Source organism: Perognathus longimembris, chromosome 2 (assembly GCF_023159225.1).
Source record: "Perognathus longimembris pacificus isolate PPM17 chromosome 2, ASM2315922v1, whole genome shotgun sequence".
Lineage (NCBI taxonomy): Eukaryota > Metazoa > Chordata > Mammalia > Rodentia > Heteromyidae > Perognathus > Perognathus longimembris.
In genome coordinates this window covers 15658788-15682322 of record NC_063162.1, presented here as the reverse complement: position 1 = coordinate 15682322, position 23535 = coordinate 15658788, and the positions used below count along the sequence as shown (strand labels likewise).

The following is a 23535-nucleotide window of genomic DNA, read 5'->3' as shown; positions in this document are numbered from 1 at the left end:
GGAAGGAAAATGCCAAAAGGAAAGGAAGCTGAAAGCTCAAACACAGGGCCTTTCTGGTAAGTTCTGCAAAAGCTTCAAGGGGCAGATGACTTAGAATCTGGGAGATCAGAGAGGGCTGAGCTTCTCTTTGGAAGAGATTCAACATTATTTCTGGGACATGAGTTCACAGACTAGAGAAAAAGGTCCAGAAAAAGTTCTCAGAACTCTCTGAGAGGCAGTCCTAGTTAATCCAAAATAACTTTTTTTTTCAAACCATAGGACTTTATTAAGATATATCACTGCTAATTACATAGATGCTCCTAAACCAAAATCCAAAGTCCACAGGAATCTATAGTTGTACATATTAGAAACATGTTCAGAACCACAAGTGGTCCCTTGCATGCAAGAAGTCAAAGAGCTCCTCCGTGCAGTCCTCTTCTGTCTGTGATCGAGAGGATACACGTGCATCACAAGCCTCTAAACGTTCCCGGGCCTTTGCACATTTCTCCAGGTGCTCACATTGCTCTCTCACTGTTGTTAGGGGGTCCACTAATTCCTCCTCTTCCTCTTCTTCCTTTTTGGGATCCCCAGATCCAGTCAGCATCATCCGCTCATCCTCCAGGCCTATGTCCGGCAATGGTTCTGGACTCAACACCAAAAATCACACCAGCACCGACCCCACTGGAGGTACAAGGCCCTCCTATTTTTTTTTCTAAAACATCATTTTTCCCTAAACAGTTTAAAACACTCAAGATTTCGTCCAGGCCAAAATAACTTTGTGAAAACTATTCATGTCTGGTATTCTATCACTTGAGCCATGTCTCTAGTACCAGCTTTTTGCTGGTTAATTGGAGATCAGAATCTCACAGATTTGTCTGCCAGAACTAGCTTTGAACCTGGATCTTCAGATCTCAGGCTCCTGAATAGATGGGATTATAGATGTGAGCCACTGGCACCCAGTTTATATTTTTAAGACAGGGCCACAGATGGCCTCTAAGTAAAGGTTCTCCTGTCTGTTTCCTAAGTGCTGGGATTACAGGCATGCACTACCATGTCTGGCTATGCAAATATATATATATATATTTTTTTATGCATATATAAATAGTAGTAGTAGTAGTTGGCCTTCTCTGAGTATTTACCCAATGCCAGGCATTATACTAAAAATACAGATTGCCTCATGTAACCTACCATACTAATTTATGAGGTTTAATTATTAACATTTTGCTCTTACCAAGTGTTTTGAGAACTTCAGTATGTGATTCAGAGAAACATATCTGAGGTGTTTGAAGCCAAGTAAGACAGGCTGGCTCCAATCTCTCTCCCATTCCTAACCACTGCAGTAACTGACTCTCTCAAGGGTATGCTCATTATCAGAGAGTCAATGATAAGCAAAATAAATAAGGAAACCCACTATGTGCTTCAAAAGTAACTCACCACTATTAGTTCATAATACTTTTTATAATGGTATTGGTTTGGTCCTCATACTTATTAGGCAGTTAAGTACACAACCACTTGAGCCATGCTTCTAGCCTTGCTTTTCCCGGATTTTTTTTTTCTGGTCCTGGGGCTTGAACTCAGGACCTGGGTACTATCCCTGAGCCTCTTTGTGTTCAACACCAGCACTCTACCACTTGAGCCATAGTGACCTTCCAGCTTTTTCTAAGTAGTTTATTGGAGATAAGAGTCTTACGGGCTTTCCTGCCTGGGCTGGCTTTGAACTGCAATCCTCAGATCTCAGCCTCCTGAGTAGCTAGGATTACAGCCATGAGCCACTGGTACCCTGCTCTTTCCTTATTATTTTGGAGATGGATTCTAGTATACTTTTCTGTCTTTGCTGGCCTTACACTACAATCCTCCAGATCTTAGCACCCTGAGTAGTTAGGATTATAGACATGAGCCACCAGCATCTAGCAGTTATAGTAGTGTCAAACATTTTGTGTCACTTAGGGTTTTTACTTTTGTTTTGTTTTCATTGTGTTATATTTTGATACAGACCTTGGAATATCTGAGGGTAAAGAAGAAGTGATCTGGAGATGAGGGAGGTTAGGCTGAAGGGAGACAGTGTGTAATATGCTGACCAGGACAGCGGCTGAGCAGGCTTCGACACTTGAGTGGTCCAGGAGCCACCTTCACAAGGGTTCTTTGCTCCTGGTTGGTTTTTAGCTTGGGTGGCTTCAGGCTACTTCCCAGTAGCTTAGATCTGACTAGGCTTCCCAACGTGGACCAGAGTCTCACAGCAAAGCTCTGCTGGCAGCCCCAGATCACTGGGGGCGGGGCTAAAGGGAGCCAAGGGGCTCCATCCTTAGGATTGGTGATTTTGATCCCTGCCTGATTATTCATTTTCCTGGAGAAGCCAGTGTGCCAGTTGCCAAGTAGTTCCCTTTTTTTTTTTTTTTCCTTTTCCTCCTTTCTCTTTTATGCCCATATGAGGCTTGAAATCAGGGCCTCGTAGCTATTTCCACACACTTGTGCCACAGCTCCACTTCTGCTGGCCTTTTGGAGATTTGAGTCTCACAGATTTTCCAGCCTAGGTTGGTCTTGAACAGAAAATCAGAAGCTCTCAACCTCTTGAGTAACTAGGACACCCGGTAAGTGAGCTGTTTTTTTTTTTTTTTTTTCATCAGCACAACTCTATGATGTAAATCTCATGGCCCCCTTCCTTATAGATGAGAACTGATAGCCAGAGATGTTAAAAGGTGAACTGTACCTTTCCTGTGAGGCCTTAAGGAACCACAGCATAAGGTTGGAACTGTTCCAAGTTAGCAGTGGGGGAGGGAAACATCCCTGACAAAGCTGGCTACCCAGCAAGCCTGAGGAATGGCTGAAGTTCCTGTTTCAATTTTTTCAAGTGACATTTGCTTCAAAACACTTCCATGGCTGGGACTGTGGCTTAGTGGTAGAGTGCTTGCCTAGCATGCACAAAGCCCTGGGTTTGATTCCTCAGTCCCATATACACAGAAAAAGCCAGAAGTGGCACTGCGGCTCAAGAGGTAGAATGCTAGCCTTGAATCAAAGAGGCTCAGAGACAGTGCCCAGGCCAGAGTTTCAAGCCCTAGGACTGGCAAAAAGTAAAACCAAAAACCAAAAACAAACAAACAAAAATCTCCAGGGCTGGGGTGGAAGTGAATGAAGTAGAAATCTGTTTTGCATTTAGGTATCCCACAGGCATTGGAATAATTCTTTTCCTGAAGAGGATTTTCCCAAAGCTAAACAGAATTTGCTAGCCAATAAGTATCTAGAGTGGGTTACCTTAATCTCTGATTTCCTCCTAAGGAGCTCTGCAGATAGGGCTGCTCTGAGGGGAGAGGCAGGGTGCAGAGGATACTGTTAAAGACAAACTGATCCTTTAAATAGACTACCTTCCCTGCACCCCCCACCCCCCTTGTGCCTTGGTGGCACTTGAATTCAAGGCCTTGTTATGTACCATGTCACCGAGCTACATTCCCAAGCCCTATGTACCTTCATCGTCCTATCTGGAGCCCTTAATGAAAATCCTCCATCTCCAATCTACCAAAAGCCACCTATAAGTTGTGAGTTGCTGGTATGGGGGCTTGAATTTAAGGTTTCAATCTCACACTTGGTTTTTTCAGTTCAAGGTTTGCCCTCTACCACACTTAAGCCATACCTCCACTCCTGGCTTTGGATGGAGACAAAAGTGTCACAGACTTTTCTGCGTGGGCTGGCTTCGAACTGCAATCTTCTGATCTGCCTCCTGAGTAGCTAAGTTATAAGTGTGAGCCACTGGCATCTAGCCTCTCGCGCGGGCGTGCACGTGAGTGTATGTGTGTGTGTGTGTCTGAGTGTACCCACGCTGGTACTGGGGATTGAACTAAGGGCCTGGGTTTTTTCCACTCAAGGCTGATTCTCTACTACTTGATCCACAAATCTTTTTGCTGGTTAATTGGAGATAAGAGTCTCCCAGCAGCTACTGAAAAGCGAAACTCTTATCACTAGTTAATCAGGAAGTGGAGTTGTGGCTTAAAGTACTAAAGCACCAACCAGCCTGGAGCAAAAAAAAAAAAAGAAAAACAAAGCCTCTAGAGCTTGAGGTTTGGGAGTTGAAGCCCCAGTATCAGCACATACATAAAAGGGAGTATCACAATTTCATATTGAGAGAATCCAAAACGCTAGTGGGGGGGGGGGGCGGGGCGGGGAAGGAACACAACTCTTCTTGCCCCTCCCACCTCTACAAAAAACCAGTTACATTTGATGCAGGCCATTCTCTAGTCTTGCTAGTCTGAATATACTGGAAGATGACAGAGGTAGAATTCCCATTCTTCTGGCCCCTAGCTGAGTGAGCCTTACTCTCCAAATTTATCATAGAGAAATGTTTGTTTTGCCAGTCCTGGGGCTGGAACTCAGGGCCTGAGCACTGTCCCTGGCTTCTTTTTGCTCAAGACTAGCACTCTACCACTTGAGCCACAGTGCCACTTCCGGCTTTTTCTATATATGTGGTACTGAGGAATCGAACCCAGGGCTGCATGTATACAAGGTGAGCACTTTACCACTAGGCCATATTCCCAGCCCCTCCCCAGAAGTGTTGTATAAATGAAATGAGAGATATGGAAAGCACATGCCTAGTGCCTAGGAAATACCATACAATAAATGTCAGCTCTTGTTACTATTGTAACCTGCCATTTCCCTTACCATTTTAGCATAATTGATTCAGAATGTTATTCCGAGTTTTGGAAAACATCACATTGAATGGCTGCTGTAAAGACTAGTTTCTTTGCCATTCTCTTAAGAGGAATGTTTTGGCTGCTTCCAATTTTATCATCTTATAAATAGCTCTGTGATGAACACCGTTGTGAAATAGTCCTACCTCCCCCGGGTTTTGGAGATTTTTCCTTAAGATTAGTTCTCAGAAGGGGAATTACTAGGGGAAGGATAATAAACATTTTTAGGCTTCATACACTTAATGCCTGATTGCACGAAGCAGGTGTTCTTTTGCATACCTTGCCTCCCCCAATCTTCTTGCCATTCCCGGAAATTCTCATCCTCCCTGGCAGTGACATCAGACTGCTTCCTACCTCCCACTCCCTGTGCCTTGGATCCTTCAGCTATAGGCTGTCCCCCTACCACTGTCTAAGTTAAGAAGTCCTCCTTGGTTTTCAACCCCTACCCCTTCCCCTCAGCCTTTCCTGAGGTCAGGAGCTGAGTCTTAGGGGACTCTTTCTTCCCCACTCAGCATATAGCGCTAACAATCTCAATTTCATGTCTTTTTTGGGCAAATTGTCTTATGAAGGCCAATGTGGGCCAACTTGGGGGATGTGGCTGCAGAGGCTTTAAGCACTTAAGTCTTCAGTCAGGAGAAGAAAGGGAAGATAAATTTAATAACGTGTCACCATGAAGGATGGAGGTGAAACCAGAGTTTTTAGACCCCACACAGCCACTTACCCCTACACTATAAATAAAAAGTCAAGGGGAAGAGCAAAGAGATTTATTCTATGACATAGGCACATTATGGGAAGACAGTACTTCAGCCCATTTTCAGGTTTATAGACAATGAAATAGAGGTAGGGGGAATATGTATGCATGACTGTCAAGTAGGCCTGGCCAAAGTATATCCTGGTTGATCATTATTTCAGTCCTTGTTTGGGGATGAAAGGGGGGGGGGGTGTCCTGGACAAGTTATCATTGCTCTTATCCCTGACCGGAATAAACAAGTCATCTTGCCTGGTGGGTGGTCTGTCCTGAGCTGCTATTGTTCCTTAAGGATCTCCTATACCTCTTGGCATAAATGCGATATTGGTCAGTCCTGTCCTTCCTGGAATCTAAAATGAATGCAAAGTGACTGAGGAGAGAATGGCTTAGAGCAAACACAGGCAGAATGGAGGCAGAGATGCCAGGCTTTTCCTTAATTCATGGGCTCAAGTAAGGAGTCAATGTTTCTCAGCAAAAGTAGATTTTGAGCACCTCTTACAGAGGCTGTGGTGCAAGTTCCTAACAGATGGGAAGGGGAATGGCTCTCCACCTCGGGGTCTTTGTGACCGTGGGCTAGCCACTGTGGCTCTAAGGGGTGACAAATTCTCAGCAGTCACCCGGCAAGTGCTGTAGTGACTGTCTATGTGACACAGGCATGGTCACAGAGGAGGGAATAATGAACATGACAAGATCTGGCCTCTTAGACTCAAAGTATTAATTCACATTCTACTCAGTTCACTCCAAAAAGGGGGAGTGCCATACACCCTTCCAGTCTCAGACAACCTCCTCTTCCTCCTAGTTCAGTGGCTGATGAAGCCCCCGTCTTTGTAGAATGTGCATCATAGCTTTCCATTTTGCCAGTCTAAGGCTCTGATTTATGTTGCTGCCAGCCTGCTCCCTGGCTACTTATTCCTCAAGAGCCAGCTGCTATGAGTCTCCACAAGCACTGAATTCCATTCCACCAACACTGAAGGGCTCCTTTCCTGAGAGGGTGACATGAGATAGGCCAGAGTGTGGCCTGAAGCCTGCAGGCCAATGGCAAGATAAATAGCACTGTGACTTCTTGAAGGTGCAATCGTAGCAGGAGCAAATAGGGAAGGGATTTCTGTGAAAGAAGTGAGGCTGGGAAGAAAGGGAAGGAGCACGGTTAGGCCAGCACCTTTGTGCTCCAATAGGGAATTTAGATTTTATTAGGTTGTGGGTGGGTGGCATTTTGGACAGAGCAAGTGGGTCCCCTACTCAGATCTCCATTTAAGATCATGTTACAGAGATGAGAGATCCAAAAGGCTAGACTAGAAATGACAGTGGTAGCAGCAGGGGTAGAGCCACAGCTCTGCTTCCTGCTTTTTGCTGGTTAATTGGAGATAAGAGTCTCACAGACTTTCCTTCCAAGGCTGGCTTCAGATGTTGGCTTCCTGAGTAGCTTGGATTACAGGCATAAATCACCAGCGCCTGGCCTTAATTCATTCTTGAAAGTTTTCCTCAGCGGCATTGTCTCTAGGAGACCTTCCTTAGCACCCTCTCCTCCCCACGTTCTTATTCATCCTGAGTGAGCTGTAAATGATCACAGAATCTTAAAGAAGCTCTGGATTAGACCAGGCCTCCCCTCTGGGCTGGAGGAGGGGAACTGAAGCTGAGAACAACACCTGCCTACACTGATGTAGATGGTACCCAGCAACTCAACACAGAACATAGTCTATGACATGCTTCCCATGGGTGTGGCTCCAGGGTGGAAAACAGTGCTATCAGACAAACAGGCCCCAGAAGGGGAAGACTGGGACATATAAGGTCAAAGAGGAAAAACCCCACATTATGAAAACATTAAGACCCCACTAGCAGCCATGAAGACAGAGCCTTTTGGGGACAAGGTGGGTAGGAGCTACAGTCCAGACCTGGAACTCTCAATCCTCTAGTCTCAGCCTCTCAGGTGCTGGGGTTATAGGTCAGTTGTGACCACAAGCAATCCAGGCTATCCTGATTGATTACATTTGATTTCTGCTTTCTTCTAAAAGTTGTACACAAGCTTCTGTCTAGAAGAGGCAGCAGCTCCAGCCTAAGGATTAAAATGGCTGGCGATGGGCTTCTGGACAAGATGTGTTTCCAACCTTCATAGCCCGCAGTTTGTTGAGCTGGCCCCTCAACCAACCTGCACAAAAGGCAAATCATGTCTACTTCCCCAGGAATGGGGATGGGAAGCCTGAAGCTCAGGGAGGAAATGGCAAGGGACAAGACAGCTTGTGGGATTACATTTGATCCACAGATAATCCCCCTCCCCATCCAGAAGCCACCTGGACAGCATTTTACTGCACTGAGCTGCTTGTTGGCAGTTCCCATGCGTGTTGATGCGGCTGCAGAATTCATCAGTTTTCCTGGAACCAGAAAATAGCTCCTCCCAATTATTATTATTTTCCTCCCTTCATTTTTGTGAGAAGAGTGATGGAGGGAAGGGATCCGTTTGTGGCGATTTAATTGCTGGATCTCTCTTCCACCTCAGCTCTCTATTTTTATATTTTAGGAACTCCCAGTGTAGGAAATTTTCAAATATATATGTGTGTGTGTGTGTGTGTGTGCGCGTGTGTGTGTGTCTGTGGTATCATGAACCACCGGTGTAGATTATCATATATGCCCCTGGTGGCAATCTCAGATATCAACCCGCGAACACTTAGGTGAGGGCAGGAACCCGTGGGCCTCATCCGGGGATCCCGCCCGGCGCAGCCCCCCACCAGCTCCTCAGACCGTGTCTATAAAACCAGAAGCCTCCTCCTCGGCTTCCGCCCGTGCCCGCACAGCGTGGGTCACCGCGGCCCGGTGGCGTTCCTGACAACCCACATGCGGTCCCGGGGTGATGCTAGAGTGAGTCCCGGCGCGGCGCGGCGCGGCAGCCTCGGAGAGAATCAGCAGGCGCCGTCCACTTCCTCCTCTCCGCTCTGACTAACGCTCCGCGCGCGCCTCGCGCCTCCCGCTCCCGGGGTGGAGGCGGGAGTTTGCGGGGCCCCTCCCCTCTGTGGGCGTGGCCTCCACGAGGGGGCGTGCCCGTGCCCATATTTGGCCTTATATGGGCAGCCACGTCATAGGACGCACGCTCATTCACATAAAGCGCCGCGCGGCTGCCGGAATCCCCGGCTTGCGGGGGGGACAGCGAGTGGTTCAGGTCGGGTGCCGCGCGGAGAGTGCGGGGCGGGAAAGAGCAGTGGAGCGGCTCCCACCGGCGCTGGGTTCCGTCGGCCGGCCGCAGCCCCGCGAGTGGCCCTCCCGTACCTCGCCCGCCGGCGCCCTGGCCGTGGGCACTTGCGGAGCGCCGGGCGCGGGGCCGCTGGGCAGCGGCGGCGGCGGCATGAAGGTCACGTCGCTCGACGGACGCCAGCTGCGCAAGATGCTCCGCAAGGAGGCGGCGGCGCGCTGCGTGGTGCTCGACTGCCGGCCCTACCTGGCGTTCGCCGCCTCGAGCGTGCGCGGCTCCTTCAACGTCAACCTCAACTCGGTGGTGCTGCGGCGGGCCCGGGGCGGCGCGGTGTCGGCGCGCTACGTGCTGCCCGACGAGGCGGCGCGCGCGCGGCTGCTGCAGGAGGGCGGCGGCGGCGTGGCGGCCGTGGTGGTGCTGGACCAGGGCAGCCGCCACTGGCAGAAGCTTCGCGAGGAGAGCGCCGCGCGCGTGGTGCTCACCTCGCTGCTGGCCTGCCTGCCGGCCGGCCCGCGAGTCTACTTCCTCAAAGGTGAGAACTCCCCCGGGCCCGCTCGGGGAACCCCTCCCTGCGCGGGGCGTCCGCCCGCTGCCACCCCGGGCCCGGAGAGTCACCCCGATGCTGGGACGTGCGTTCGGGACAGCCCGGCGGACGTTTCCCCCCCTCCGCGCCCGCATTCCTCGAAAGCAGCCCGGGTGTCCGGCCCGGCTGTGCTGTCGGGAGTGTTGCTACTTCGTTGGAGGGGGGGCGGGCGTGGGTCGTTCTCGGTGGGGATGCCCTGTGCGCGCACCCGGGGTTGGCAGCGTGGCGTCCCGGTGCTCCCTTACTTCCCGCCTAAACAACTACGGTTTACCGTAGGCCGCGTCTTAGCCTGCCCCTCTGGACCCTGGTAGGGCCCCCCCCCCTCCGTTTTGTTTGATCGCTTTTTAAATACTGTTTTCCCGGCTTCTCCCACCCTCCCAGACCTTTCTCAAGCCCAATTTGGATCTGACAGACTGCCCACCCCTCCCTCCCCGAGACAGGATTATCCCCAGAGTGGCCCCGAGGTCAGACTACTGCCTTCCCCAGCGAGGGGGAAGGGGCCCTGGCCAGCCTGCCAGGACCTAGGAGACTCCGGGACTGTGTGGTGTGGAGAAGGTTCAGTGGCCTTCCATGTGAAGCCTCCAGTTCACCTGCTGGGGAGATAACTTTGGTTTCCGGTGTGGGTGGGCGATGACTGAAACTCTCAGGCATTGGTTTCTGGGTCATTTCCTGTGTAGGTGACTGCCTTTGTAACCTCAAATGCATGGGAGTCCCCGCCTTGGGTGCAGAGTTGGGAGTCGAACCCAGGTTAGGGCCCCAAGGCTTTGCCAACCCTGTTTTATTGGGCTATGATGCTGATGTGCTTCCGACCCCAGGGGCAGTGAGCTGAGAGTGTTGAGACCCTGAAATCCGGGGAGTTTCACACACTGAAGGCCAGGAGAATTCCAGAGGTTTTAGGCAGCTCCCCACCTATTAGCACCTCTTGCTGACTGTTCTTGTTGATCCCATTGGGGAGATAACGGAGGTGGATGATCTTCTTTCCAAGCTCGGTGCAGAGCTTTTTTTTTTTTTTCTCTCTCTTCCTGGAGTGTTTTTGTCTGCTGTTCTTAGCAATGCATACAGGAAAAGCTTCTGCCTCGCCAGCTTCCAGGAAACCCTCCTAAATCCTGCCTTTGCTTCCCCACCCCAGCGTTATGAGGACACAGGAAGTAGGCAGCTTTGGAAGCTAAGGAAAATGATGTTTTAAATGGTTTGGATTGTATTTCCTGGTGTTCTTTTTTTAGGGGGGGGTTAGCATGTGTATATACGTGTATGTTGGTACTGGGAATTGAATTCAGAGACTTGAGCTAATTTTTTTAAAGATGAAATGACACATCCAGATGAAACTTTGAGTAGCACAATCTATACATCCTACAATCTAATTCCACTTTCCAGAGACAGCCATTATTTTATATTCATCTTCAGTTAATTCCTCTCAGGTAGTTTTCAATAATAAATTGGTTATATTTATTTCCTGTTTTGATCTGTCTCACCAACTAGATCTTGGGCACTCATCCACATCAGAATGCACATGTGAATTTTCTTGTGAAAACTCTCTTCAGCCACCCTTGTTTTAAGTCCTATGCTAGAGGATAGATATAAGCCTTGTCTCCATGTTCTTGTATGTAGGCTATCTTTTTTTTTTCTTCATTGCCAAAGTGAAGTACAGAGAGGTTACAGTTTCATATGTAAGGGAAGTACATTTCTTATCCAACTTGTTACCTCCTCCCTCATTTTCCCCCCCTCTCCCTCCTACCCAGATCCCTCTCTCCACATGTAGATTATCTTAACAGTAAAATCATGAGGATTTCCAGGTCAGAAGTTCTGTGTAAAAGAATAAAAGGGGGAAAAAAAGGTCTGTGCATTTGGATTTTCAGCAGGAATTGCTACATTTATAATAACACTATTAGTCTTCAAAGTGTTGTCGGAGGAAAATTCCTTTCTTTCCTTAACCTAACTCATATCCTTACTGAACTCTGTGAGTTCAGATTACAACTTGGTGGCATTCTGATCTTGAAACCATACCTTTCATACTTGCCATAGTCCCCCTTCCGAGACAGACCCACTAAAAATGAGATGATGGATGCTCCAGTTGCATGGCCCTTTCTTATTTGTATAGTCTGTATCACCACTGTTCCCCTGCCAATGTGATGATTGAAAACAGACTCACTCTAGGTTGAAGTGACTGTAAGAATTGCCATGGCTTGCAATGAGTGAGGCATCAGAGAAGAATGTTCTGTCTCCACACCTCTGATGGGAGTGGGTGGAAGACTGAGCCCATCTAATCTCCTGACCCCAGTTTGAAGAGGCAGGGCCCTGTTTATCAATCTCTCAACTACAGGAGATTCTTTGTCTGCCTGCCTTATTTTGTCAACAGGCAGGCAGGAGGGATCTAGCCCACAGAGGAACTTCCCTCTGCCCTCCTGACAGCCGGTTCTTAAGTGGTCTATTTAAAGCCTAGAGATGAGATGGCACACCTAATCCCAGGTTTGCCACCCCAAATCACTCATTTTAGCTCCTTCTACCCAAAATGTGGCCTATCCACAGGACACGATCAGATGCTTTACTAAGGACACCTCCAAGAATGTGTGGATCAGAGGGAGTTTGCCGACCTCTGCCTCCTAGAAGGAAGAAGGCCGGGACCGTGGGGGTGGGAAGCAACCCATCAACATCTCCACCTCTTCCACACCCTTTCCATCTTCTTCTGGGGTTTGACAGGGGTGGAGCTGTTTGTCAAAGTGACCATGAGAGAGATTGGGTGGACTAAATGGGGGTGGGGGAGAGTGAGCCAGGGGATGACTCATTCTAGGAATTGGCTGCAACCTCTCGGAGGGAGTTGGAGACTGAAATCCATTAACTGTTTGCCTACTGCAGATTTAAAAACAAACAAACAAAAACAGTGTGCCCATCACTGAGGAGCCATCCCATCCCCAGTACCAACACAGTAAAGGGAGGGTTTGGGGGAAAGAACATGGTCTCAAAACTAATACTTAATTGACAGCTCAACACCAAATGAATTCTCTAATCCAGTAAAAGACAGAAGTGGGTTTTTGTGGAGGCTCTCAGAAGCAGAGCTGCACACCCTTGGCCTCCTCAGGTCCAGGTTTTCACTTGATTCTTCGTTTGGTGTGATGGTTCTGAAAAGGTTTATCTATCCAAGGATGCATTTCTGTGATTTAGGGGTCATTTTTATCCTTCAGTGATCTGTCTCGAGAAGCTAAAATGTAATGGTCCAGTTCTTCCACACTAACACTGACAATGTCAGTGAGACTGAGGAGGAGAGGTGTCAGGAGGGGGAGATAAGAAGTCAGAAAGGGTTGAGAGTCACAGCAGGCAGAGTCAGTTTTATAGAGATTGAGAAGTTTGAGATCCTCATTCCTCCCATATGGTGGAGAGGTTAATTAACTCTATTGATGACTCCAAATTGGACTTACAGGAGGGGCTGTCAGTAATGGTTTTTTAGTACCTTGGGAGTGGGAAATGACCAGGCATTTTAGTGCTCAGAGTTGCAGGTGCATCCCCTTATCAATGGAGGGGTGCCTTCTGTCTGTAACCCATGCTTTGCACATGGGCTAGGGAAGAGCCAATTTAGGAGCCTTGCAATAAGTGATTTTGCATAGCCACATCTTCATTTTAGATATGTAAGGTAGAAACATGAATATTAATTAATAAATATTAATATTTGCCATATGCCAGATAATTCCTCTCACAGTTTGTTAACTTTGATAGACACATAAAGTTAATCATTGCTTCTCTGAACTACAGGCTTCTAGAAGTAGGTGTGTGGGTGTGCACATGTGTATAGAGCCCATTTCTATCCTAAAACTATTTGATGGTTTTGATTTTTTTAATATGACTGGACTGTATATTAGCTTTATAGTTTTTTTTCTTTAATGCACACGGCTAATGGTGGGCCTTTTCTGACAACTTGAGCAACCAGTGGCTTTATCTATCTCACTTTTTATTTACTTGCTTGTTTATTTTGTCAGGAGGATATGAGACCTTCTACTCAGAATACCCTGAGTGTTGCGTGGATGTGAAACCTATCTCACAAGAGAAAATCGAGAGTGAAAGAGCCCTCATCGGCCAGTGTGGAAAGCCAGTACTCAGCCTCAGCTACCGGCCAGCTTATGACCAGGTATGTGGTTTCTAGCTCTATCTCCTCAATGCTCTGCCTGCCACCTGTGCCTGCTTAAATTCACTCTTCGTGGATCAGGGTGCTGGCATCGTCCTCTGGCTCAGAGGTTTGCCAACCTGTGTTACCATCCAAAAAGTTAACAGGCATCCTTCCAGCTCACATGCCAGCCAGAGCCAGTGAGACACAGGGCAGCTTCTGGAGAAAGGGGGAAGTGAGTTAGAATATTAGTGGATAGCTTGGGCAGTTCAGAGAAAGAAGCAGGGAAATACTGGTTTAGGTTTCCCTGAAGAAGTGTCAGAGCTGCTTCTCGAGTTTTGGAGTTTTTGTACTTGTGAATATACCACAGTTTATATTCACCCAACTGTGCCTGCCAAGGTGCGTGTTGATATTTTTAACTGAAATGGGTGGATGGAGAAGGGCAGATTGGTGCTACAGAGAAACTACTGCTTGGATATCTAAGTAGGAGTCTCCAAGGTTGGTTTTTGGGTTTTTTCCTTTTTTAACAGGGTCTCGCTGTGTAGTTAACCCAGGTAGGCCCTGAATTTGTGATCAGCTTATCTCCCTCAGCCTCCTGAGTGCTAGGATTACAGGCATGTACCACTGTGAGGGTTTCTGATGCCTAAAATTCTATAAATACTGACACTGGAGGAGATCAAGTGGCATTAGAAGGCTGTATGGTTCTATATAGTCTGTGGGTTTTATTTTTCCTTCTAAAAGTTGTGTTTTGTGATAACTCTTTAAAGGTCAGGGAATTACCTGGCATGAGGTAGGAAGATAAGGAAAAGGCAGATGAGAATCTGGAGCTGGCAGAAACCAGAACTCAGATCCCACCTTACGGCTTCACAGAAGGTGGCGGAATCATCACGTGTCTCCGGACCACCTCTAGCGGGCCCCATGTGAAGGCTCCTGCAGCTTAATGGCCCCAGGCCCAGAACCCCTTCTCTTACCTCCCTGCCCTGGTTCCTCGAAGGACCTCCTGTTTTCCACATGCCCAATGGCGTGGGCTCCTGAACTTGGGGAAGCTTATCAAACTCGTCCCCCACTTCCCAAACCAAGCACATAGCCCATGGCAAGCCTTCTAAGGCTGCTATAAACACCAGCCTTTACCTTGAGCCAGAGCTCCATCCTGGGACAAACTGCCAAGAAAAACCAAGTGGCCTTGTCCTGAGTAGGATCCTCGGTCAGGGAGCCTCGTTAGTCTGGCTGGGTACCAGGGTTGTGATTGTGTTTGTTTTCATGAAGCTTCTCATCTTGTAGGGTGAGCACTTGGCCTTTGAATTGGGGGGGATCAGACAGAGGTAGAGGTCTGTTTGTTTGGGTTGTGCATTGCCCATTTCTCAGAAAGTGAAAGAAATACGACCTGGTGGTGGTTGCGAAAGCATAGCAGACTTTGGCCAAGGGAGGGTGGGTGGGGAGTCTAGTGCATCTTCAAGACTCATCTGGGAAATCCCTGAGTGCTACTTCTTAGAAACGCTTCAGTGCTTACAGAGGGCAGCTGAGGCTGCTGCCCTTTGTGGTTTCTGAAGGTCATTGGTATCTTCCTCTTGAGTCAAAAGATTTAGAAACAGAAAGAAACATGCCAAGTAAAGTGGCTAATGCCTTTAACCTTGGCTACTGGGGGGGTGGGGGTGGGAATCAAGAGGATTGTGGTTCAAGGATAGTCTGGGCAAAAAGTGAGCCCTTGAGGTTGGAGGCGTAGCTCAGGTGGTAGGGTGCCTGCCAATGAGTACAAAGCATGTTCTTAGCATGCATCCTAGAAGAAAAAAATGAGACTCCATCTTAAACACAGTGGGGCACAACTATAATGGTAGCTACACGAGAGGCACAGGAAGATTGCCATCTGTTTGGAAGCTAGCCCCAGCCCCAAACTCAAACCTATCTGAAAAATAACTAGAGCAAAAAAAGGATGGATGGAATTCTGGTTCATGTGGTAGAGCACTCTGCCTAGCAAGTTCAAGGTCCTGAGATCAACTCTAGCAATGCCAAAATAAGAAAGGGAAAGAAATTTAGTTTCAGGAATATGTTGGATCAAGCTCTAGGGGAAGTTGGATGGGGTCCCAGGCCTGATAGGTCGTGTTTTCCAGGCAGCCAGGAAAGGGAGAGATCTTAGTCAGTGTGCTTCCTGCCTCCTTGAGGGAGACTGTTAATGCTCATTGGTGGAGACCCAGAGCTGTCAGTGATAAGGGAGACTGGGCATGGGTCTCTGATCCCTTTCTGAAGAACTCTCTACCTACCACCTCTGGTGTTTTCCTCCTTGCTAACCAGAGGGGAGCTGGGTCAGGGAATAGAAGTGCTGGGATTAACTGGATCCTTATCTGCCCTAGGTCCTCTCCAGGGTGGAGGAGCTGTGTTCTATTTATCTAGTCTTCAGCCTCAGATGAAAATGGCAGCTTCATACATGTCAGGTTTTACTGAATCCATTATCCCATTTCTGTCTTCTCAATTATCCTGAAAGGATAAGACGTGTTATCATCTCCACTTTATAGATGAAGGTTCAGGGGTCAGAGAAGCTGCCCAAGGTTAGGTCAGCAAGGAAGCAGGCCTGGGCTGCACACCACATTGGGAGGGCTGCTCTGTGTGGGTGCAAGCGACCTAGCTACTAGAGAAAGGCAGAGGACAGTATTTCCTTCCTGTCTTTACCTAAATACTGGATTTCTCATACAGTCCATGTTGAAATGGATTCAGAGGAGTCCTTGCTGCTCATGCTGAGTAGTCAAACTTGGGTTTTTCGGTCACAGCTCTACCACTGACTAGCCCTCACCACAGACAAGTTAACTAATTCCATCTCAGCCTCAGTTTACCCATCTGTGAAATGGGAATGTTGTTGTCTGTCTACCTTAAAAATTTGTGAAATTAGTACCATACAAGAATCTTTAAGTGTTATGTCCTTAGCCATAGTCACTGTAGGTGCTACTAAAAATATTAGTGGTTATTATTACTAACCATATATAAAATCCTCTGTAACTTTTGTGTGCATGTGTGCTGGTACTGAGACTTGAGCTCTCGGCTCTTTTGTTCAAGGCCGGTACTCTACCACTTGAGCTACACCTACATTTCCTGCTTTTTGCTTGTTGATCCTCCTAGCTCAGCCTCCTGAATAGCTAGGACTAAAGATATGACCCACCAGCACTCTTTGGTAACTTCTAAGAGGCCAAACTGGCTTCTGCGTAGACCTTAGACATCCCCAAAGAGAAAAGGCAAACAGTAAGGCCTGGGTAAACAGAGAATCTTTTGCCCACTGCCATTCTTTGGTCCCTTTCTGCCATGTGACTAAGTTTCCATCCCACTTATACTCTAGGACAGGAAATGGATGGTATGGGAAAGGCTCCCAAAGCCTCAGCCACTGCCCCACTCCACCCAGCACAGTGTTTCCCTCTGAATCTCCAGGGACTCCACTGGCTTTTTCTTGTCACCTTTGAATCCTGTGAATCCAGATTGCTGGAGGCTAACTAGCTTTCTTTTCCATTTAGCCTGGAGTATGTGGGCTCTGGTGCTCCCTCCAAACCAGAAGCCGTGAGTGTGGGCGATGACATGAGCCTCTCACCAACACCAGTGCCCTATGTGAAGAAGGTCAGGGGCTGGGGAAGCCCCTGTGCTTGTGGTCTAACTGCTTTTTTTAGGCTACAGATTCTGGGCAGGTAGTGGTTATCTAGTTCTAAGAAGAATGTTTGAGGAGTAGGGCTGGTGACACATTTTATCATCTCTAAAATCTAGATTATTTTAGTTTCAACAGTGTCTTGAGGTTGAGGAAATAACACTATGTAAAATGTCTAGGTTGAGGGCTGGGAATGTGGCTTAGTGGTAGAGTGCTTGCCTATTAAGCATGAAGCCCTAGGTTCGATTCCTCAGTACCATATAAACAGAAAAGGCTGGAAGTGGTGCAGCAGCTCTAGTAGAGTGCTAGCCTTGAGCAAAAGAAGCTCAGGGACAGTTCCCAAGCTCTGAGGTCAAGCCCCAGGACTGATCCAAAAAAAAAGGCTAGGTTGAGCTCAGAGTGGTGACTCAAGACCTGTAACTTGAGTCACTTGGGAGGTAAAAACCAAGAGGATAGCAGTTTAAAGCTAGCCTGGGCAAAAAGTAAGACAATCTCAACCCAATAGCTAGGTGCAGTGGAGTACACTGTCAGCCCATTATGGCAGAAGAGCAATTATGATAGTCATGGTCCAGTCCAGCCCAGAAAAAGATGTGAGACTCTGCAAAAACAAGTAAATTTAATTTAAAAGTACTAGGTGGTACTCAGTGGTAGAACACCTGCCTAGTAAGTACAGAGCCCTGAGTTCAAATCCCAGTACTGCAAAAACAAACAAAAAACAGCTTATAAAGAAGGGAGCTCACCTTGTCAAACCCTTCTCTATTTTTATCTGTGGAGAAGCTGAGGCTCTCTCAAAGATCAGGAACCATTTCTCACGGCAGCTTGAACTTGAGTGCTGGCCTTTCTTAGTCTTCCTATTACATCACATCACAGCATTTCTAATCCTGGTTAGCACAGGACGGCAGAGGGCACTTCCTGCCTCCTCAGTACATACAAAAAAAAAAAAAAAACAACAACCCTCTGGGCCATGTGGGTTTTGCTGTCACTGAATCACAAGGCAGTCACGTAGGGTAGAGAGTGTGCCAGGATGAAGGCACACCCACTCAGGGCTAAAACATCCTGGCTCTGAACCTCTCTACTTGTAAACCAGAGTGGGAACTCCCACCTTAAGAAACAACTAGGTCATGACGTCTTTGTTTTCTTTTTTTATTGGGGGGCGGCGTAGGGGAGGGTGGGACGACTTAAGCAACCATGCCTCCAGACACTTTGTGCCCTGGTTGGCCTGGGCTGCAATCGATCCTCCTCCTTGTGCTCCTTTGTGTCACTGGCATGACAGGCATGTGCTACTTCACCCAGCCATTGTGCTGCTTCCCTTCCCCCACACCTGGGGTGTGGGCCCCACCATTGGTTGAGATGAATTCTCCAGAACTTTTCTGCCTAGGCTGATCTCCAACCACAGTGCATGGATTTCCATCTCCCAAGTACCTAGGATCACAGGCTTGAGCCACCTGGCTCTACCTGGTTGTTTCTCACAAATGAACCAGTTTATCCAATATTTCCTGAGTGTTCTTTGTCTCTGCTTCCAGGGTGGCCCTGTTGAAATCCTTCCCTTCCTCTATCTTGGAAGTGCCTACCATGCATCCAAGTGCGAGTTCCTCGCCAACCTGCATATCACAGCCCTGCTGAATGTCTCCCGTCGGACCTCCGAGGCCTGCACAACCCACCTACACTACAAATGGATCCCTGTGGAGGACAACCACACGGCTGACATTAGCTCTCACTTTCAAGAAGCAATAGACTTCATTGGTAGGTTCAGCCATTCCCTCTCTGAAACCCTTGTAGTTTGCATTCTCTTTGAGTGTCCTGATGGGGCCTACATCTCAGAAAGAAGTGTCTTGCCTATGCAGCCGCTCAACATTGGGGCCAAGAACACACACAGCTACCAGAAAGGCAGAGAGGAGGACTTGCTATTAATAGGAGCTTTAATTTGCAAGAGAAATGAATTAATATAATTTTATGGCAATACTCACTGGTGCTCTTGTTGTTGTTTCTAGTGGGGCGGGAGCAGAGTGTCGGTGCGCAATGCTCCACATGAGGAAAGCAGGGGGAAGAACTCCTTAGCTGTGTTTCTACGTAGGTTGGGATATTTTTAAAAGCAAACAGAAGGATCGAGGGAGCACTGCTTACGCACAGAGCCTCGAGGGCCCAGCAGCTTTCCACAGTTCTGGCAAATGGCTTTGGAGGCAATTTGTTTTGCATTTTCAGCTAATTTCGGATTGAAGATAGCACTTGACTCAAGCTCCTTGCTTTGTGCACAGAAAATTTGGCATCTTTTGTATCCCAGCTGCCCTCCTGTGAGGCACTTACCATTTACTCCATATTCAAGCCTGAAAACTGAGGCCTTGGTTGGCTCTGGAGCCTCTGCCTGCACAGGCTTTGGTTTTGGGGTTTCCAGATACACAGAGGGCTGCCTGGATTGTGCCCCCAACCTTCCTATATCCCTCTCCCCCTGGGACTGCCCTGGTTTTATCTTTTTGTTTCAGTGATAAACACCACCCTTTTCCTGAGGTGCGCTCTCTCTCTGTGTTTTTTCTTTTTTTGCCATCAGTCGTGGGGCTTGAGCTCAGGGCTTGGGCACTGTCCCTGAGCTCTCTGCTCAAGGCTATCACTCTACCACTTTGAGCCACAGGGCCATCCAGTTTTCTGGTGGTTAATTGGAGATAAGAGTATTACAGACTTTTCTGCCTAGTCTGGCGAACCACAAATCTCACCCTCCCGAGTAGCTAGGATTACAGGCATGAGCCACCAGTACTCAGCCTTCTTTCTCTTTAATAAGCCTAGTTGTTGGAATAAGATGTGACTTTTCTATGTCTTGTCCCAAGAGAAGTTGGAGGGGGAAGGCAGGTGGAAGGCACAGTGGTAATTACTTAGTGCAGGAAGCAATTACAAGATCCCCTTTACCACACATACATAATTTCTGCTCTACAGGAAACCCCAACAAAAAACTCCACTAGAGGCAAAAGACTGAGCCTAACCTTGTCCCCTGAACCCCTATGTTGATCCCTCTGGCACCTGAGTGCAGCCAAAAATGATGGGTTCTGGGTGGGAACCCTGACTTGTTCCTCCCTGTTCCTGGGAAGGCCCTGCCCTTCTTCTCAACCTGTTATTTAATTACCTAGATAGCTACTGAGTGAAGTCACCAAACCTGCCCCCATTCAGCTGTCACAACCAGCTCTCCCATCCTGTGTGTATTTTGTGTCTGTGTTGTATTTGTGTACACTGCCACACAAAAACCTACAGTATTTCAAAAGCACCAGGAACTTCTTCCCAAGTGTCTTGCTCTGCTGGTGGAAGGAGGGACTGGACTTCCCAAAGGCCTTGTTTGAGACCTCCTTGCCAGAAGAAGGTCCTGTAGGAGGCAGACCCTGAGGGGTAGGGAAGGTTCCAGAAACAGTGCATTCCAGGTCTTTCTCATTCTCTTTTTCTTTTCCGGTGTGACTGTCTCTGCTAAACCCTAGTTGGAAGCCAGCAGGGGAGCAAAGGAAAATAAAAGTCACAGTGAATTCTGTGATCCTGTGGACTTTGGTTTCCCCCCTTTCAACTAGTTATCTAGGAGCTTTTGTTGTAGGTTTATTTAGTTTGTTTTGAATTGATAGACTCAGCACCTCTAGCCAGCTGTCCTGACCTGGCTATCGTTTGAGGGGCTTTTTGTTGAGCATTTCTCCCTGACCCCTCAGAAATTAATGTTTTTGATACTGCAGAGCCATCTGCAGACTTCTTCAGCATGGGGCCGGTGTGGAAAAGGAAATTGAATTTTTCCCTCACCATTTGTTCTTTGCTTTTGCATACTGTGGCCTTACCTCATATTGGCTATATCTAACCTCTGTAAAATACAGACTTGGTTGTTTTGATTTGATAATGTGCTCACCTTTGTCTCTTCTCATTTTTAGCAGTGTAGTTCTTTTTGGCTGGGCCTGTAGAACAGGAAAGGAGGGCCCTTCTTCTGTCACTGAGCTCAAGTGCGAACTGATGATAGTTTTATAGCATTGCCTCCCATTCTTGAGCAAGCTGGAGTTTGCAAAAGCCGTTTATATACTCTGTCTAGCAAGCGTCACTTAGCAGGTTATAATTAGTGGCCGGGCACTATTTATTGAGAACCCTGGGAGCTGAGCCAAACACCCGTCCGTAGCATAGCCACAAGAGTGCCCAGGATGGTGACTAGGTCGTCATTATTATCCAACCTATGCCGCGCTGGTGGCTCATGCCTATAGCTTCTTGGGAGGCTGAGATCTGAGAATTCTGGTTTGAAGCCAGCCAGAAAGGACTCTTTTATCTCCAAATAACCAGCAAAAAGCCAAAAATGGAACTCCATCCTTGAGTAAAAAAGCTAAAGAACAATACCCAGACCCTGAGTTCACACTGCAGTTACTGGCACAAGGAGGGGTGCACGAATTGCTTCTCCAAGTTAGTCTTTGAAGTCAGGGATGCTCAGAAAAATGTGCATATCCACTAATAACCTGCATATGATTTCAAGGATTTTTCCAATGTCCTTTTTGAATGCCATCAGTAGACCCCAAGATAAAATGATATCCCAGAATTTCCTTCAAGTCTAGCACCTCTGGTGGCATAAGCTACAAGTGACTTGGAGAACTGAGGTGCATCTGTGAGAATTAAAAGGTCCTACATGGGATCAGACATTTGTGGGACTTCACAGCTGAATCCTCACCAGTGAGGGCTCAAGACCAGCAGAAATCTAGTGAACTTCTATGAGCCTGTGAAAAGTAGGTCACATCAGTGTTGAATTTTTTATTCTAGTTTGAACTCATTTTTAATCTCTCTCTCTCTCTCTCTCTCTCTTTCTCTCTCTCTTTTTGTCTTGTTTTGTTTTTCCCTTCTAGACTGTGTCAGGGAAAAAGGAGGCAAAGTCCTGGTCCACTGTGAGGCTGGCGTCTCGCGGTCCCCCACCATCTGCATGGCTTACCTCATGAAGACCAAGCAGTTCCGCCTGAAGGAAGCCTTTGACTACATGAAGCAGAGGAGGAGTGTGATCTCCCCCAACTTCGGCTTCATGGGCCAGCTCCTGCAGTACGAATCTGAAATCCTGCCTTCCACGCCCAACCCCCAGCCTCCCTCCTGCCAGGGGGAGGCCGCAGGCTCCTCGTGTAGAGACCACTTGCAGACACTGGGCCCTGACGTGCAGGGCACCTACTGCACATTCCCTACCTCAGTGCTGACGCCTCTGCCCCCCCACTCGGCAGTCACAGAGCTCCACAGGAGCCCAGCAGCCACGTCCTGCTGAGACTGGGGAAGGAGGGACGCGTGCCAGCCCGGCCCCAAGAGCAACTGTGATTTTAGTTTTTTAAAACTTGTGGACATTTCATACCTGTGCAATACTGAAGACCTCTCGATCCCACCAGCCCAGCAAGCTAGTGAGGGGTCACCAGGCTTGCACACAAACTTAACACCGACCTCGAGGATGGGTTCTCGGGACTGAAGGAAGGCCAAGCCATTAGGAGAGCACAGTGTGTGCTGACTACTGTACTTCCAGACCCCTGCTCTCAGGACCACCCAGTCCTCACACTTCAGAGTTGGCCTTTTCATTTCAAGCATAAGGCAATAAGTCCCTGCAGCCGGGGGAACTAGAAGCTGCTGGGCCAGGAGAAAAGGCAGTCGGGAAGCCGATCCGTTTTGTAGAAAGCACAATTTCCACCTTTAAGGAAAAAAAAAAAACTTTGCCAGTCTCAGTGTCCATGTATGTCACTTCAGGGCATAAGCTGGCCACCATTTAGTCAGAAAGGTCACCCTGCTGGGTTTCCAGGCATGAGATGGGCCAGCTGGTCTGAGCCCTGAAGTGGCTTTGGAGATTCCCTTGTGGCTCTGATGGAGCCAGCGGGTAGAAGGAACTAGCCATTGACTCTTCTAGGTTTCTTTTCTGCTGTGGGTTCCTCCCTGACCTTGGACTTTGGCATGACTTATTCATACTTGAACCTGTCTCGTCTCCCTCCCCAAAGCAGCTCGTGGTATCATTCAAAAAATTTCAAACCATAAGCCAAGAAAATGATCCTTTTGAGATGGTGGCCATGAGTGCTGCAGAAGAGGACTCCTGCTGTGTCCTAAGTCTGTGGCTCTGAAGGCCGTGGCTCCTCAGCTTGCCGTCCTGTGTGCTTGTCTTTGTCCTGTGACACCGTTTCCCTCCCGGCCCCTGGGGTTGTCATCACGCTACTGACTCACGGGATTTACAGATGTTGCAACGTGGTACTGCTGATTTTCTGTCTGTAGGTTATTTCTCCAGGGGAAAAGGCAATAATTTCCAAAAACCCATGTGAATGTGAAGGAAAGCAGTATGTTACTGGTTGTTGTTTTTTTTTATAATGTAAAATAAAAATAGCAAAAGATAAAAGCGTTCTGTGAGTCACTCATGAACTGGGAGGGGAGGCACACCTTTGGACAGATACCTAATCTGCTCTACTGGGTTTTATTTCCAGTTGAACTGTAGGGTGAAGAAGGTAGATGTGAAGCTGTGGGTGTGCGGCTGTGTCTGTTCACAACTCAGTGATCATTTTGGGTTTTTTTTTTTTTTTCTGCGACTGGTACTGTTGAACTTGGTACTTGTTGGGAAGGCATTCTGCTTAAGACCTCCAGTCTTTTAAAAAAATTTTATTGTCAAGGTGATGTACAGAGGGGTTACAGTTACATAGTAAGGTACTGAGTACATTTCT

The 23535-nt window shown here is 47.9% G+C and overlaps 2 protein-coding genes across 2 annotated transcripts; one reads left to right on the top strand and one right to left on the bottom strand.

Moving 5' to 3' along the window:
* Positions 1 to 355: 355 nt before the first annotated feature.
* On the bottom strand, positions 356 to 675 carry LOC125343780 (cytochrome b-c1 complex subunit 6, mitochondrial-like). The gene has a single exon (XM_048336328.1). It carries the CDS (start codon positions 584 to 586, stop codon positions 356 to 358), a length of 231 nt encoding a protein of 76 aa, XP_048192285.1. The 5' UTR covers positions 587 to 675.
* Positions 676 to 8541: 7866 nt separating this feature from the next.
* Dusp5 (dual specificity phosphatase 5) lies at positions 8542 to 23210 on the top strand. The gene is made up of 4 exons (XM_048338280.1): positions 8542 to 9116; positions 13136 to 13284; positions 18403 to 18622; positions 21715 to 23210. The coding sequence occupies exons 1-4, from the start codon at positions 8738 to 8740 to the stop codon at positions 22113 to 22115; spliced, it is 1149 nt and encodes a 382-aa protein (XP_048194237.1). The 5' UTR covers positions 8542 to 8737; the 3' UTR covers positions 22116 to 23210.
* Positions 23211 to 23535: the final 325 nt, after the last annotated feature.